The sequence below is a fragment of the Rhamphochromis longiceps genome, linkage group LG11, assembly GCF_057381845.1.
Source record: "Rhamphochromis longiceps isolate RC_006_pf linkage group LG11, R_longiceps_female_GT1.1, whole genome shotgun sequence".
NCBI classification, from domain to species: Eukaryota; Metazoa; Chordata; class Actinopteri; order Cichliformes; family Cichlidae; genus Rhamphochromis; species Rhamphochromis longiceps.
Genome location: NC_140567.1, coordinates 36696583 through 36709888, shown reverse-complemented (window position 1 = coordinate 36709888; position 13306 = coordinate 36696583). Strand labels below are relative to the sequence as shown.

General features: G+C 39.2%; 1 protein-coding gene across 1 annotated transcript; it reads right to left on the bottom strand.

Moving 5' to 3' along the window:
* Nucleotides 1–4113: 4113 nt before the first annotated feature.
* LOC146659902 (ferric reductase 1-like) lies at nt 4114–12598 on the bottom strand. Its single transcript, XM_085421924.1, has 8 exons — nt 12437–12598; nt 11631–11746; nt 11275–11361; nt 9650–9741; nt 7675–7733; nt 7420–7557; nt 5835–5866; nt 4114–5749 (listed from the first exon to the last, which is right to left on the bottom strand). The coding sequence occupies exons 1-8, from the start codon at nt 12525–12527 to the stop codon at nt 5660–5662; spliced, it is 705 nt and encodes a 234-aa protein (XP_085278050.1). The 5' UTR covers nt 12528–12598; the 3' UTR covers nt 4114–5659.
* Between the last annotated feature and the right edge of the window lie 708 nt (nt 12599–13306).

Sequence of the window (13306 nt, the reverse complement as noted above, 5' to 3'; positions counted from 1 at the left end):
TGTATTTATAAGATCCTACATTGACGTGCTCCACAATCATTGGTCAGTCATGTTAAAATCCATTATCAGTGGAAAACAAACCTGATCCTCTACTAGAGGCGATTGTGCAATACCTTTTAGACACAACACTCAGCAAACAGTTATTATTAGTTAAAGTCAGTGAGATTTGGAGTGATACATGACACATGACGGAATAAGACACGCAGACTTAGCATGACGAACCGACGAGGAACACGTACACTGTGAATACATACAGAGGGAAAAGGGGACAGGAGATAAGACATGGACATAACTAAGCACAAACAGAACATGATGGCTGGGGGGGAAAACACACGTGACCAATAATAGTAGACCTGTGCTACATTTGTCCAGCTAGGCAACACATATTTCTGCATAAGAGATACATGAGACACCCTTTAAATAAGCAAATTTCATGTTTAAAACATGGAAATGCAGCCAAAATGGACCATACAATGGCCTCAGTGAACACATCAGCACATAAGTAGAGATAAGGAAACTCAATCACATTAGATATTAATATTACTATGAGTAAATTATATATATTATATATTCTGTTATATGGTTTAAAGAATACAATGTGATAATCACACAGGAGAACGCTGTTTCCAGTTATACAAATTTATTTTATTTCACTATTAAAGAAACCAATTATGTAAATAAAAGCTCACCACAAGAACATCTCCCAACCCAGTCTTACAAAGTTGCAGTTACAATAAAAAATGGGTAGGGAACATGAACTGTTGGTGAGCTAAAAAACAATCCTGGTGCTGATGCTTGTCATTGAACGTTTTGGACAGAGCTCTTGATTGAAATGCCTACCGTTGTGTGTAGGCATTTCGGTCCAGATGTTATGGAGTTCAGTTCAGCTAAGATGTATTTCTAAAGCACCGGATCGCAAAAATAGCCGCTTCTCGGCTGTTTATATTGTAAGGTAAAGACCATACAATATAAGAGAGAAAACCCCCCAACAATCAGATGATCCCCTGTGAGCAAACCCTTGATGACAGTGTCTGTGAAGGTTATCAGTCATCAAGGCCATAGTAGTCTAAGGAGCTTGGAAAGAAAAGCGCCTGGACTTCTTTAAGTTAAAGAAGTCCAGGCGCTTTTCTCCAAGCTCCTTAGACTTGGTGACGGTGGGAAAGAAAAACTCCCTTTTAACAGGAAGAAACTTTCGGCAGAACCAGGCTCAGTGAGGGGCGGCCATCTGCCTCGACCGGTTGGGGGGGGGGCACAGCTGTTATAACCCCTGACGCAGCATAGCTTCTAATTCTGAAAGATACGTAGATACCTTAAACCTGCACTCTATGCAGGACACCAAGCGATGACACGACTTGCAGTACTATAGGAGTCTATGCAGAAACAGTTTTCTCTCTTGAATCTCTGTAATTTTTTTGCTACTGAGTGTCTGGGTGCAGTCACTCATTTTGGGCCAATTAAATCAAATGAACTTCCATTGTCTAAGTTATAGCCCTATTGAACCTGCGTTAACCAGGTTTAATAGGGAGGGCCAAAGTCGTAGTTGTGCTAAATTTCCTCGAATTCTCCTCGGAGATTTTCGAGTAGCTTCCTTTGTTCTTGAAAGTTCTTTTCCATTTGTCTCATCGCTTCCCGTCCATTCCACATCTTTTTGGTAAGGTCACTAACCGTATTTTCCAAGGCCTTATTTTGTTGTTTGAGTATGTCAACTTGGACATCGTAGTTGTTTATCAGATTGTTATGTTCTTCCTGTGAAACTTTGGGAGTCTGAGCTTGGGTTTGCAACGCCATGTCTTCTGTTTTCAAGGCTTCCTGTGAATCATACAGATTTTTCTTGACCTCTTCAAGCTCTCTTTTCATTTCCTCAAATTCATGGCACAACAACTCCTTTTCTCTGTTGGTCACTTCAAAATCATGTTCGGAGTCTTTCTCAGTGGCTTTGGAGATCCGTGATTCTCCTTTCACACCCTCATCGTGTGGTTTCAGTTCTTTTTGAGAATCACCACTCCTTTTGGAAAGCTCCTGGAGGTCCTGTTCAAGAAGTTCGTTATGCCGCCTCAATATGTCAATTTCATGTGCAAAGCATTGGCGTTCCAGGGTCTGTCTGAGCTGTTCACTGTCCGTTGTTTTGTTTTCCTCATTCATGATCCTTTTTCTTTCTTCACTCTCTTGTAACTCTTTAAAGGCTGTGTTTGCCTGATGGAGCTCAGTTTTAACAGCCTGTATTTCCTGTTGCATGTCATCTTTTTCCTTTTCAAAGTCCCTTTTCAGCTCACACATGCGTTTTACCGTCACATCATTTTCCTCTCTTAAAGACTGGTTGTCCTTTTCCATGTCTCCCACTTTTATAACCAAGCCTGTCTTGCTGCTTTGCAACTCTCTGATTTCTGCTTCCATTTCCTGCATCACCTCTTTCTGTTGCTGGATCTCTTTGGTTTTGGAGCTGTTTAAATCCTTTAGAATTTGGTTCCAATATTCCAGCTCTTGAATTTTGAAGTGAATTGTTTCATTCTCTAGTTGCAGGTCTCTTTTCCTCTTGTTTTTAGAGAACCCACTTCGTTTGAAGAGAACTTCAATGTTTTTTTGGAGAATCTTGTTCTCATTTATGAGCTCTCTTTTTTGCTCCTTAAGGTCGGCGTTCTCGACTTTAAGGTCACGTATGGTAGAGTTTTGTTGTTTGAGAGTTTTATTCTCATTTTTCAGCTCTTTGATTTGCTGTTTAAGTTTTTCGTTCTCGGCTCTCATGTTGCATACAACAGGATTTGACAGACTCATATTTCAAATTGAAGTTGATGCTAAATCTCTGTACCAACTAAAAGATTTTTTAAAAATACCGTCAACTGTGTCAGAAACGCAAGTTTCCAGTAGTTTCCTGCCTAGTGAATTCTTCCACTCTCTTTGAAAGACTGACAAGAGTGAGAACCTCTCCCCTATTTATAGGTTTTCGTGTGCTGATGTCATAAAGAAGACCAGAGATCAAAGGGATTCTGGTGAAACGTCACTGTGTCTGGTCTGGGCAGTTCTGAATTGAATAATAACAAAATGACGGGGGGCGTGTCTGGTAGCCATGTGAAGACGTGTTGTACAGGGCTCCTCAATGGACTAACTTGTTTCATAATTCCATTGCTCCAAAACTAACGAACTTTTAACAACAGTACGATAACACGCCCGTGTGCTGCTCTGAGGCACTTTTTACATCTTCAAGGCTACGGTGTACGAAATATGAGCAAAACTAGATCGGGGAAAGAGCAGGCCGCAAAAGCCTCGGACCTGTCACGGTTGTTAAAGAGTGGACTCAGGCGCGGAGCTCAGAAATAATGACAGTGCATTTATTTACAGTGCAGCAATGTGACAACAGCTCAAATGTGCAACAATGGTGATAGTGCGTCCCTCCTTCCGTGTAAGCCCGTGCGTGGTAGTGAGTGAGTGCCCGTCTCTCCTCCAAGTGCTTCCTTAGTGTCCGTAAATCCTCCGTCAATCCCTGGGTGAACACACACACACACACACACACACACACACACACACACAGGCAGGTCGACCGGTCAGGGCGCCGTCAGATCCTGACAGGACCATGCTGAGGACAGACCGGAGGCACCACCCCTTGACATGAGTGAGATTATGAGAGCTATTGCTAGCTCTGAAAAGACGATATTGGACCGTATCGATTCAAGCACGAAAGATTTATTATTCCAGAGGTTGGGACATATTTTTTCTGCACCTGCATTTTGGTACCTGAATGGCAAGCTCGCAAAGTCATCTGCTCTTCGTTTTATAAGCTGGAATGTTAAAGGTATAAATAATCCGGTTAAACGCACAAGGGCTTTTACTCATTTAAAATCATTGAGATCCGATGTTGTATATCTGCAGGAAACACACCTCCGATCAAGTGAACAAATTCAACGAATTAAACTGTTTCTCTGCTTGTCTGCATTGCCACAAATTGTTCTATTTGGTGATGTATCATAGAACTGTACTATATAGTGTATGTACGTTTCTGTGTTTGCTAGTAACTACCATCAACCTAAGGTCTCAGCTAATTTATCTTTGCAGAGATGTTCATTTGATTGTAACAGCAGTAGGAAAGAGCAGTAACAAGAGTAGGACAGCTAAGCTAATTATGGCTAAACATTTGGAATTTAGTGAAAGCAAAAATTGACCTTGCAAAGATGGATAGGTTTATTTAGAAAGTCAGCTATTTACATTTAGTGTTCGTCCCAAGTAGGAGATTTTGAATTGAGTCTAAATTGACCGCAAATTTACTTACATCAAAACTTACAAATTTACATCAAAACTTCTGAAGATGCAGGTCTCTGTGCAGCAGCTGAAGTCTGTGGTGTAGAGGGTGAAGAGGAAGGGGGAGAGGATGGTCCCTTATGGTGCTCCTGTGTTGCTGATTACCTTGTCAGACACACAATGTGGAAGACGCACATATTGTGGTCTTCCTGTCAGGTAATCAACAATCCAGGACACTAGAGAAGCATCCCCCTGCATCGCTGTTAGCTTATCACCAAGCACTGGAAAAGTAAAAAAAACATGAACCTCACAGTGCTCGCCGGCTGGTCCGGGTGGATGTAGACACGATTGAGCAGATAGATGATGGCGTCCTGTGAGACGGGGCTGGTAAGCAAATTGAATGGGATCCTGATGTGGTCTGACAATGGGTGAGATCTGGTCCAGGATGAGCCTTTCCAGGGTCTTCATGATGTGGGAGGTCAGTGTCACAGGCCTGTAATCCTGGGGGCCACTGGGACGTGGCGTCTTTGGTACAGGGACGAGGCTTGATGTCTTCCACAGCACTGGGACCCTCTTCAGACTCAGCATGAACAGTTTATGGAAGACTCCACAAAGCTGGGGGGCACAGGCCTTGAGGGGACTCACTCCATCTGGTCCAGCAGACTTGCCTGAGTGGAGTTTCTTCATTTGCATCTGAACCTGGTAAGCATTTAACACTACTACACTGACATACATAATTTTCAATTTAATGAAGTTAAAAATTTGTTGTCTTATTGTCAGTTGTTATTGACAGCAAGATTATTAGAAATATATGAAAAAATGTACATTAAATGGGAAGTTCAGGAGCTGAATCAATGACAGTTTTTTTTTTTCAAATGAAAGTGACAAAGGTGCAGATTCATACATAGATGCTGTCATATTAACAGATGTTAATGTGTGAAAAGGGCTTTAACCCTCCCATTATGATGTGGGTCGAGTTGACCTGATTTAAAAATGTAAAAGGAAAAATTGTTAAAAGTACTTTTTAATACAAAATTGCTGTTTGGCTTAAAAAATGTAACCAGCTTGTAAAATGAAACTGGTTTACCTGGCAGCCAGAGTGGAGGCTAAAGGCGACTGAAACTACTTCTTTCTTTGCAACTGTGAGACATATTATACACACACACACACACACACACACGACAGTAATGCTTGGCCCAGTGAAATTGAATGCTGATTGAAAGTACACCTTAATTATCAACTAAAAGCAAAAGAGAAAAAAAACATAAGTAATATTTTTTAAAGACATTACTGAGAAACTTTCCAGGATTCGCCAACTGATGCATCAGTGGGTCTGAATTTCCAGTGCAGTCTCTCATCAAGTATGTTAAAATTGATGATAAAATTCAACAAAACTACAGGGAAACACTCTGGAAGATTCTGCTGCTGCTCATTTTTCTCCAATTCCAACCAGAAGTGCCACCAAAAAGCAAAGGTTTCCCAGAAGGTACACAGCGATCAGGCAACTGTCACCTTTGACCTGACAAAAAAAGTAAAATTATATTAGAAATACTCCATCTTGTGGCAATCAGTGATTGCTTGCTTTTATATTTCTTTCAGCTTACCAATGCTGATTCCATTTGATCAGCAGTATCATCTGAAACCCAGAGCAAAGAACAGTGAAATATTGCAGGGCACATTAACTGAAGTGAACTAAAGCAGTCAGCTATGTTTTTAATCATTTTATTTATACAGGTTGAGTTATGATATTAGTTTTAAGCTTTAACAGAAGAAGAACAATTTGAAATCAATTTAAATAAAATTGAGTCGAGTTGAGTAGTTGTGGTGATTGAAAAAAAACAAAAAAACAACAACTTTCAGAACGATAACAATGTGCTGGAAGCTCTATGTAAACATTTAGCATGTCAAGTTGCCATTGGTCATGGAAAGTGTGTGCGGCACGGGGGGGTAAAACATTTTTTAAAAATCACCAAACATTAACCAGTTTTTGTAGACACAAAGAGGTTGTGATCATATTTTTTTTTAATAATTTGTGTGACTGAGCCACACATTGAGCCACAGCATTGTCAAACTACACGTGTCCAAAATTGGATAGTCTCAGTTGAGACAATTCAATGCAAGTTCTCTCTGATAACATTAGGTTGGTGGTGCATGAGCTGAGCCTTCGTGTATAGTATTCCCAGAGTATTTTCATGCATTTAATAAATCGAAAGATAAAGATTCCTTTGTCGCTGTACTTCAGCACAGTTAAAGTGTAACAGCTTTTGTTCCAGCAGACTACCATTGAGACATTCTTACGCGTTTTCACTCATCAATTCATAAATACCAATATTGTCAGGGTCCTGGGACTGGGCGACCCAGGATCCCTGAGCAGTCATGTATTATATTATTATTATTATTATTATTTCTGTGTATTTTGGTGTTGCTCCCCCTTCCCTGTGCTTGTGTATATGTGTGTGTGGGTGGCTGAGCACTTGTTTATAGGCGGCGTCAGGCCTGGAGGGTGTGGCCCTGCAAGGGGACTGGCCACACCCGAAGCCACACACCTGCTGCTGATCAGGCCTCGTCGGGGGAGCTACTTAAGAGAGTCTTGGAGCTCCCACCGACGCGGGATCATTGCTTGGGACTCCACGTTAGTTACCCAGTTTAGGTTTTGGTCGTGTAGTGTATGCCTGCCATTGTTCAGTGTCCTGACTGCTGCCGCTATTGTTTCCCGCAGGAGGAGCGTGGAAGGCTTAAGGAGCAGCGAGCACCGGGAGTGCAGACACGGGAGCAGAGAGCACTTGGAGGACACGACACGGGAGTCTGGGGAGAAACACGGGGATTTATTGTTGTTTGATATCACCCTCTGTAAATAAACACTGTCTATACGTAGAGCACCGCGCCTGGGTCCTCCTTCCCCACTCCTTCCACGGTGTGCCATGCCGTACCGTGACAAATATTTGATGCTGCTGTGTTATACACAGAAAATCTTGTGATACAGTGCTGTTTATTTTACCCATCCAACCACATTCTGAGGTGTACAGGGGTTATACTCTTCGCTCAGTCAGCTAAATGCTGCTGAACTGATCAGGTGGCTCTTCACCGTGCAAATGGACTGTTGGGTCTAGATTGGTTTTTGTCATTAAAGTGTATATGGGTAGTGATGATTTTTTCCTTCATCACTGAAATGCAAAAAAAAAGGCTTACCTCTGTGTTTAACTACCCAATCATGGACCTCCAAAATGATGATGAAGAGAACTTCCCAGGCAAAGAAGCCACCCATCACTTTCAATAGCCACCCATCATCACTGTCAATCCTGTCCAGGCCTGTAAATATGGCTGCCACTGTGTGACACAAAGAAGCAGGCATTTTAAGACGAGCAGCATGGGTGACAGTGTGTCTGCTATTGAAAATGTTAGCATATATGCAAGATGGTAGAATGAAGTAAAACACAAGCTTACCAGCTATAGATTTTATTACCACCGCATTTAAAAAATGTGTCCAGTTGAACAGATACCTCCTATCAAAGAAAAGAGAAGAACTATAAAATCATCAGCTTCTGAAGTTCTTGTCTAAGATTTCTCCTGCATCCAATTTATGAAAACAAGTATCATTACTGAACATACAATTTTACTAAATCTATATTTCACTTAAAAAATATTTCATTTACTGAGTCTGGCCTCCAAAGCTACAACCAGGCTATATTTATTAAAAGTACCATTATTACTAAGAGGAAGGAATAACTTTCACGAGTCATGTGCAAATTAGTTTCCTACTTGGTGTTTCAGTGTGAAAGTGTGCTCTGATAAAGCACATGCAGGCTACACTTTGCAAAAGTTTGAAATTTTTTTTTTTTTAACTTTTTATTTTATTTATTTGAACAACTCACCTGTCCATTACGCATACAGTTTCTTCAGAATAACAGAATACAAAGAGAGTCACAAACTCAAGACAGTGAAATTAGAAAGAAAAAGAAACAAACAAATATATATGTATAAAAATATAGATACATATAGAATAATAATTAGAAAAATAAGATAAAGGAAAACAAAAGAAAAAAAAGGAAACATGCCTGTGGTGTCAAACATTTCCATCGTTCATTTCACTTTTTTTTTTCTTCTTGTATGCTCATCTTCATTCAGTTCAGTCTGTTTTTTCCCCTTCCGTTGTACGTCAACCATTTTCCCCAGTCCTTCAAAAAGCGTTCTTCCTTTAATTTCAGTTTATATGTAAGGTTCTCCATCTCCATAATGTCCTCCACAATTGCTACCCACTGCTGCTTTCCTGGTGTTTCTGTCTTAAGCCAGTTTTTGGTGATGGCCTTCTTTGCTGCCAAAAGGAGAATCTTAGCCAGGTAACGATCCTTTACATCTACAGTACCTTCCAAGTACCCTAGATACAAAACAAGGCAGGTTCTAGGAATAATATAACCTAATATATCACAGAGAGCCGAGTGAATTTTAACCCAGAAAGTGTGAATTTTTCTGCACTTCCAGAAAATGTGTGTATGGTCTGGTTCATCCCATCCACACAGCCTCCAACATTGTTGTTGTGTATTGGTTTGTTTATTTTTAATCTTAGGTGTAATAAAATAGCGAATTTGATTTTTCCAGATGAATTCTCTCCACCTCAATGAGTGAGTTGTATTCTTATGTTCTTTCCATGTTTCATACCACACCCTCTCAGTGATTTCTTCACTCAGCTCTCTTTCCCATTTTACTTTAACATATACAGTTGATTCCTGTCTTGATTCCATCAAACATTTGTATAGGGTAGACACTGTTTTTGGAATAACACTTTTATATGCCAGTATATTTATTTTTATAATAGGATGGATTTTGTCTTCCTCTATTTTTATGTTTTTATTAAAGTAATCTCTCACCTGTAAGTATCTGAAAAAATCCTTGTTATTTAAGTTGTATTCCCGTTTTAATTCTTCAAAACTTTTAATTTCTCCTTTTTTGATTAATAAACAAATTGCTGTGATTCCCTTTTCATTCCAATTTTTAAAACCAAGATCCAATTTTCCTGGTCTAAATTCTTCATCGAAGGCTATCCATTTTAGCAAACCAAGCTCTTTGCCAATCCTGAACTCCCTTACTGTATCATACCATACATTTAATGTAAAGGATATTATCGGGTTCAAAAGTTTGAAATTTTAAAAACTTTTATGGCTGAAGTATGAATACAACTCTTAGGGTTATCAAATAACTTTATAACCTCACTTTGCCGAGTGAGCAGTGCATTTAGTCATTAAGCATGTACTGCCCCATTCCTTTGGTTTATCGTGTTTTCAAAATTTGTTAAATAATTGTAGAGAAAAAAAAAGTGAGGCCATTTTTAATTTTTTTTTAAATAATATTTGAACAGAGTATTCTTAAATGTGTATAGGCATGATATAGTATATTAATTAAACACACACAGATGGATACATACAGGTGATGTTGTGGTCCGCAGCGCAGCAAGGCCCCGATAGGCTGGATGAGTGAGAGGATCATAACCAGGCACCCCAACACTGGATGTGCTCCCTGGATACCAAACACATTAACAGTGCTAATCATGGGGCATAAATATCAGTCTGAGAGCTGAAACACACAACTAAAGAGTGCTTAATGAATATCAAGAGAAAAGAAAAAAAAACACTTTGAAGGGGTATATTAATCTTGCCTGTGGATGCAACTTGCAGACTGGAGGAGCTGAGGATTGATCTATGGACCTTCTGTTTGATAGATGACTTGCTCTACTACCCAAGTGAAGGTAAAGCCTCCACAAATAACCCCAGAGTGAAAAGTACGAGTACCTTTGAGAGTACCATGAGAACTTAATCATTTCTAGATGTACCTCCCATGAGGGGCACTTCTGCTCCACTTGCCTTTTGTCTTAATGACTTGCAATATTGGCTTATAAATATGCACCAACTTTTTGTCATCTCCATAGTTTGCATTTTGTCCTTTAGGTTTTACATGGTGTCGCTATTCTCTTCTACAATCACATCACAACCAAAAGCTGGAGATGATCGTCCTCCTTCAGTCTGGTTTTGCCAGAGGGTCCTACTGTTACACGGGAGTTGTTTCTGCACACCAAAGCCAAGGGTTGGAGGGGTCCATACCTGGTTGGTATGGTTATCGCATTCATATTAAGTTGAATTATATTAAACTCCCTTGGCTCATCCTTCTAATGTAAAGCACCATGAGATGACTGTTTTATAAAAAACTAAAGTGAAACTAACTGGATGCAGCCCACAGATTCCATTTATCCCTCAAATTATTTCTTGAACCTGTTCATATGTGGATTGGTTGTCAAAAGGCATAATGTTTCTGCATCACTACTACAACTGGTGGAAGCAAGCTTTTGGTGATAGTGGGAAGGAAATATTCCCTTCTTTTCTGTTAGAAACCTCCAGCAGAACCAGGCTCAGGTGATGCAGCCATCTGCTGCAACTGGTTGGAGGTGATGGGGAGACACGACAGGCAAAATGTTATGGACGAGAGCCAGAGAGTAACTAAGGATTAAATGCAAAGTGGTGTATAAACACACTCTTTGCACTTTCTAAGCAACAGGTCTTGCATAGGTGTTTGGACTATTTAAAAAAATGAATGGCTGATCATTTTCTTCAAACAGAAAACAAAGTCCTTGTTTGTGCCTAATGTAATTAAAACTCTTGATGTCCACGCAATATCAACTAAATCTTCAATGAGGAACGTTTGGAGTTCTTTTTAACTTAACTATTTTGATTGTGAAGCACTTTGCAGAAATGATCTTGAAAAGTGCTATATAAATACATTTGTACTTAAATATAGGGTTTAAAAACTGGGATTAAATGAAATCTAAATGTTGCAACATAATTTGGAGGGTATTTGCATTCATATAATCAACAATTTGTATTCAACAATTACCCCCAATTCTGTGTGAACAACACATAAAATTTAGTTGGAATAAATAAGAAAATAAATATTATTACAGAGAAACACGGTTTTATCATTTGATTGTCGCTGTAATGAATAGTACAAAACCATAACTTAACTAAGATTCTTAGAATCTAGCAGAGTCAGTGTACTAACCCCAGACCAGTCCTGAGAATGAACGAACACAAGGATGAAAGCAATGATTGTGGCTGCTACCGTCAGACACATTGCTCCAACATGGACCTGGAGGAACACAAAGAATACAGCATGATACTGTGGCAGCTAAACCAATACATTTGTCCAGATAACATTAGGCTTGGACCAAGCTGTCTTACAAGTCTATTATATCTTGGATTGGATATCTGAAATTACTTATGAAGTTAATATTTTTAGTCATGAAATTTATTCTGGAAACACACCAAGTTTAAGTTATTTTCAAGCCTAGTTTAGTTTACAAAAACTTTGGTTCCACATTGAAAAGATAATACATGGTTTTGTCTATGATGTCTCACCATAAACCAGAGATCTTTGTCGCACATTTTTTTTCCCTTGGCCATTTTTTTTAGATATCGGGCAACCATCATGCCGAGTGATCCTGTGGTCATCCAGGCAATCAGCATGAGTGATCCTGAAACACAGTTAAATATTGAAATTCTCTCCACTTCTCTTTGTTTTAGGAGTTAAGATGAATTTCTTCCCCTGGAGTAAACATGTGGTCTGTCAACTGACTAAAAATTTAGAGCAGAAACATTTGACAGTAGTCGTCAAATTCTGGATTTAAACTAATGAGTCAACAGAGCAAAGGTAATATAGACAGTGAGCAGCCAAACAGCAACCTTGGGCCAAGAAACTGAGTCCATTGCCATAATTACAGGTATACCATTAGCAGAAAAGCGGCACAGAAATGTTTTTCACATCTTCAAAATTCTATTAGTTTTCAAACATCTGAAGATTGTTATAAATTATTGTTTTGCATATCCTTATCTCATGAAAAAGGACAGTTATTGTTAAGAGACCACCCATCTAATGTGTCCAACCTCATCCACTGTTTTGGTTCCTTGTTTGTGTAACTTGTGTCTGTGAAACATGTGCAGTTCAATTTAAAGGACTGCAAGTCTACTCAGTATTATAGATTAAACACTTTAATCGTGCTAAAAGTACAAATGAAATGACCTTCCTGGTAGCATTTATCTTCCAAGGACTTTCAAATCATTTAGCTGTGAACAGCTTAGCAAAAAATGACAGAGGACTTTGCTGAGATTATTTTGGACTAAAAAACATTTTTATTTTACACGTATCACTTTGTGCAAGGTCTTACCATGAGCTTTGATGATATCAGGAACATCATCTTTGCCAACAACAAGGGGATTATTAATATTGATCCTTTTATTGCTGGTGAAGGTACCCATATGGATTCTTATTGATCCTGTAGGAAAGATATATCAAAGTTTACAGACACTTGTATATGTGTATGCATGTGTGAGTGTCACACAGGATAACATTTAACCATACCAACATTTAAATTTGTGATGTCAAATATCATTGCCAGATTCGTCTCTCTGTTGTGATGTCAGATATCAATGCCAGATTCGTCTCTCTGTTGTGATGTCAGATATTAATGCCAGATTCATCTCTCTGTTGTGATGTCAGATATTAATGCCAGATTCGTCTCTCTGTTGAACAGTATCCGGGTTTACACCAGCCCACCAGATTTCTTATTTGTGTTGCCCTGTAGTAATCCTGTAGGCAAGGGATGCCTAATCCTCCTTTATCTTTGGGAAGCTGAAGTGTTTTGAACTTAACTCTTGGCTTTTTACCCGCCCATATAAATCTTGAGAGGGTCCTATCCCACTCTACAAAGTATCTATCAGGGTTTTCTATAGAAACAGACTGGAATAAGTACAATATCTTTGGGAGCATATTCATTTTTATGATGTCCACTCTAGAAGAAATGCTTAGATAGACCATCTGCTAATATTTAGCATGATATCTTTTTTAAGTAGGGGGTAGTTGATTTCTTCCAAGCTAGTTATATCCATTGATAAGTTTATGCCCAGATATTTGATAGTTCTTTTGTCCCAGCTTAGTTTGTATTTGTTGAGCAGATTCTGGGGAGGGCTATAAAAGCTACTAAGAACTTGTGTTTTTTGTATATTCAATTTATATCCCGAGTATAGCCCATACTCCT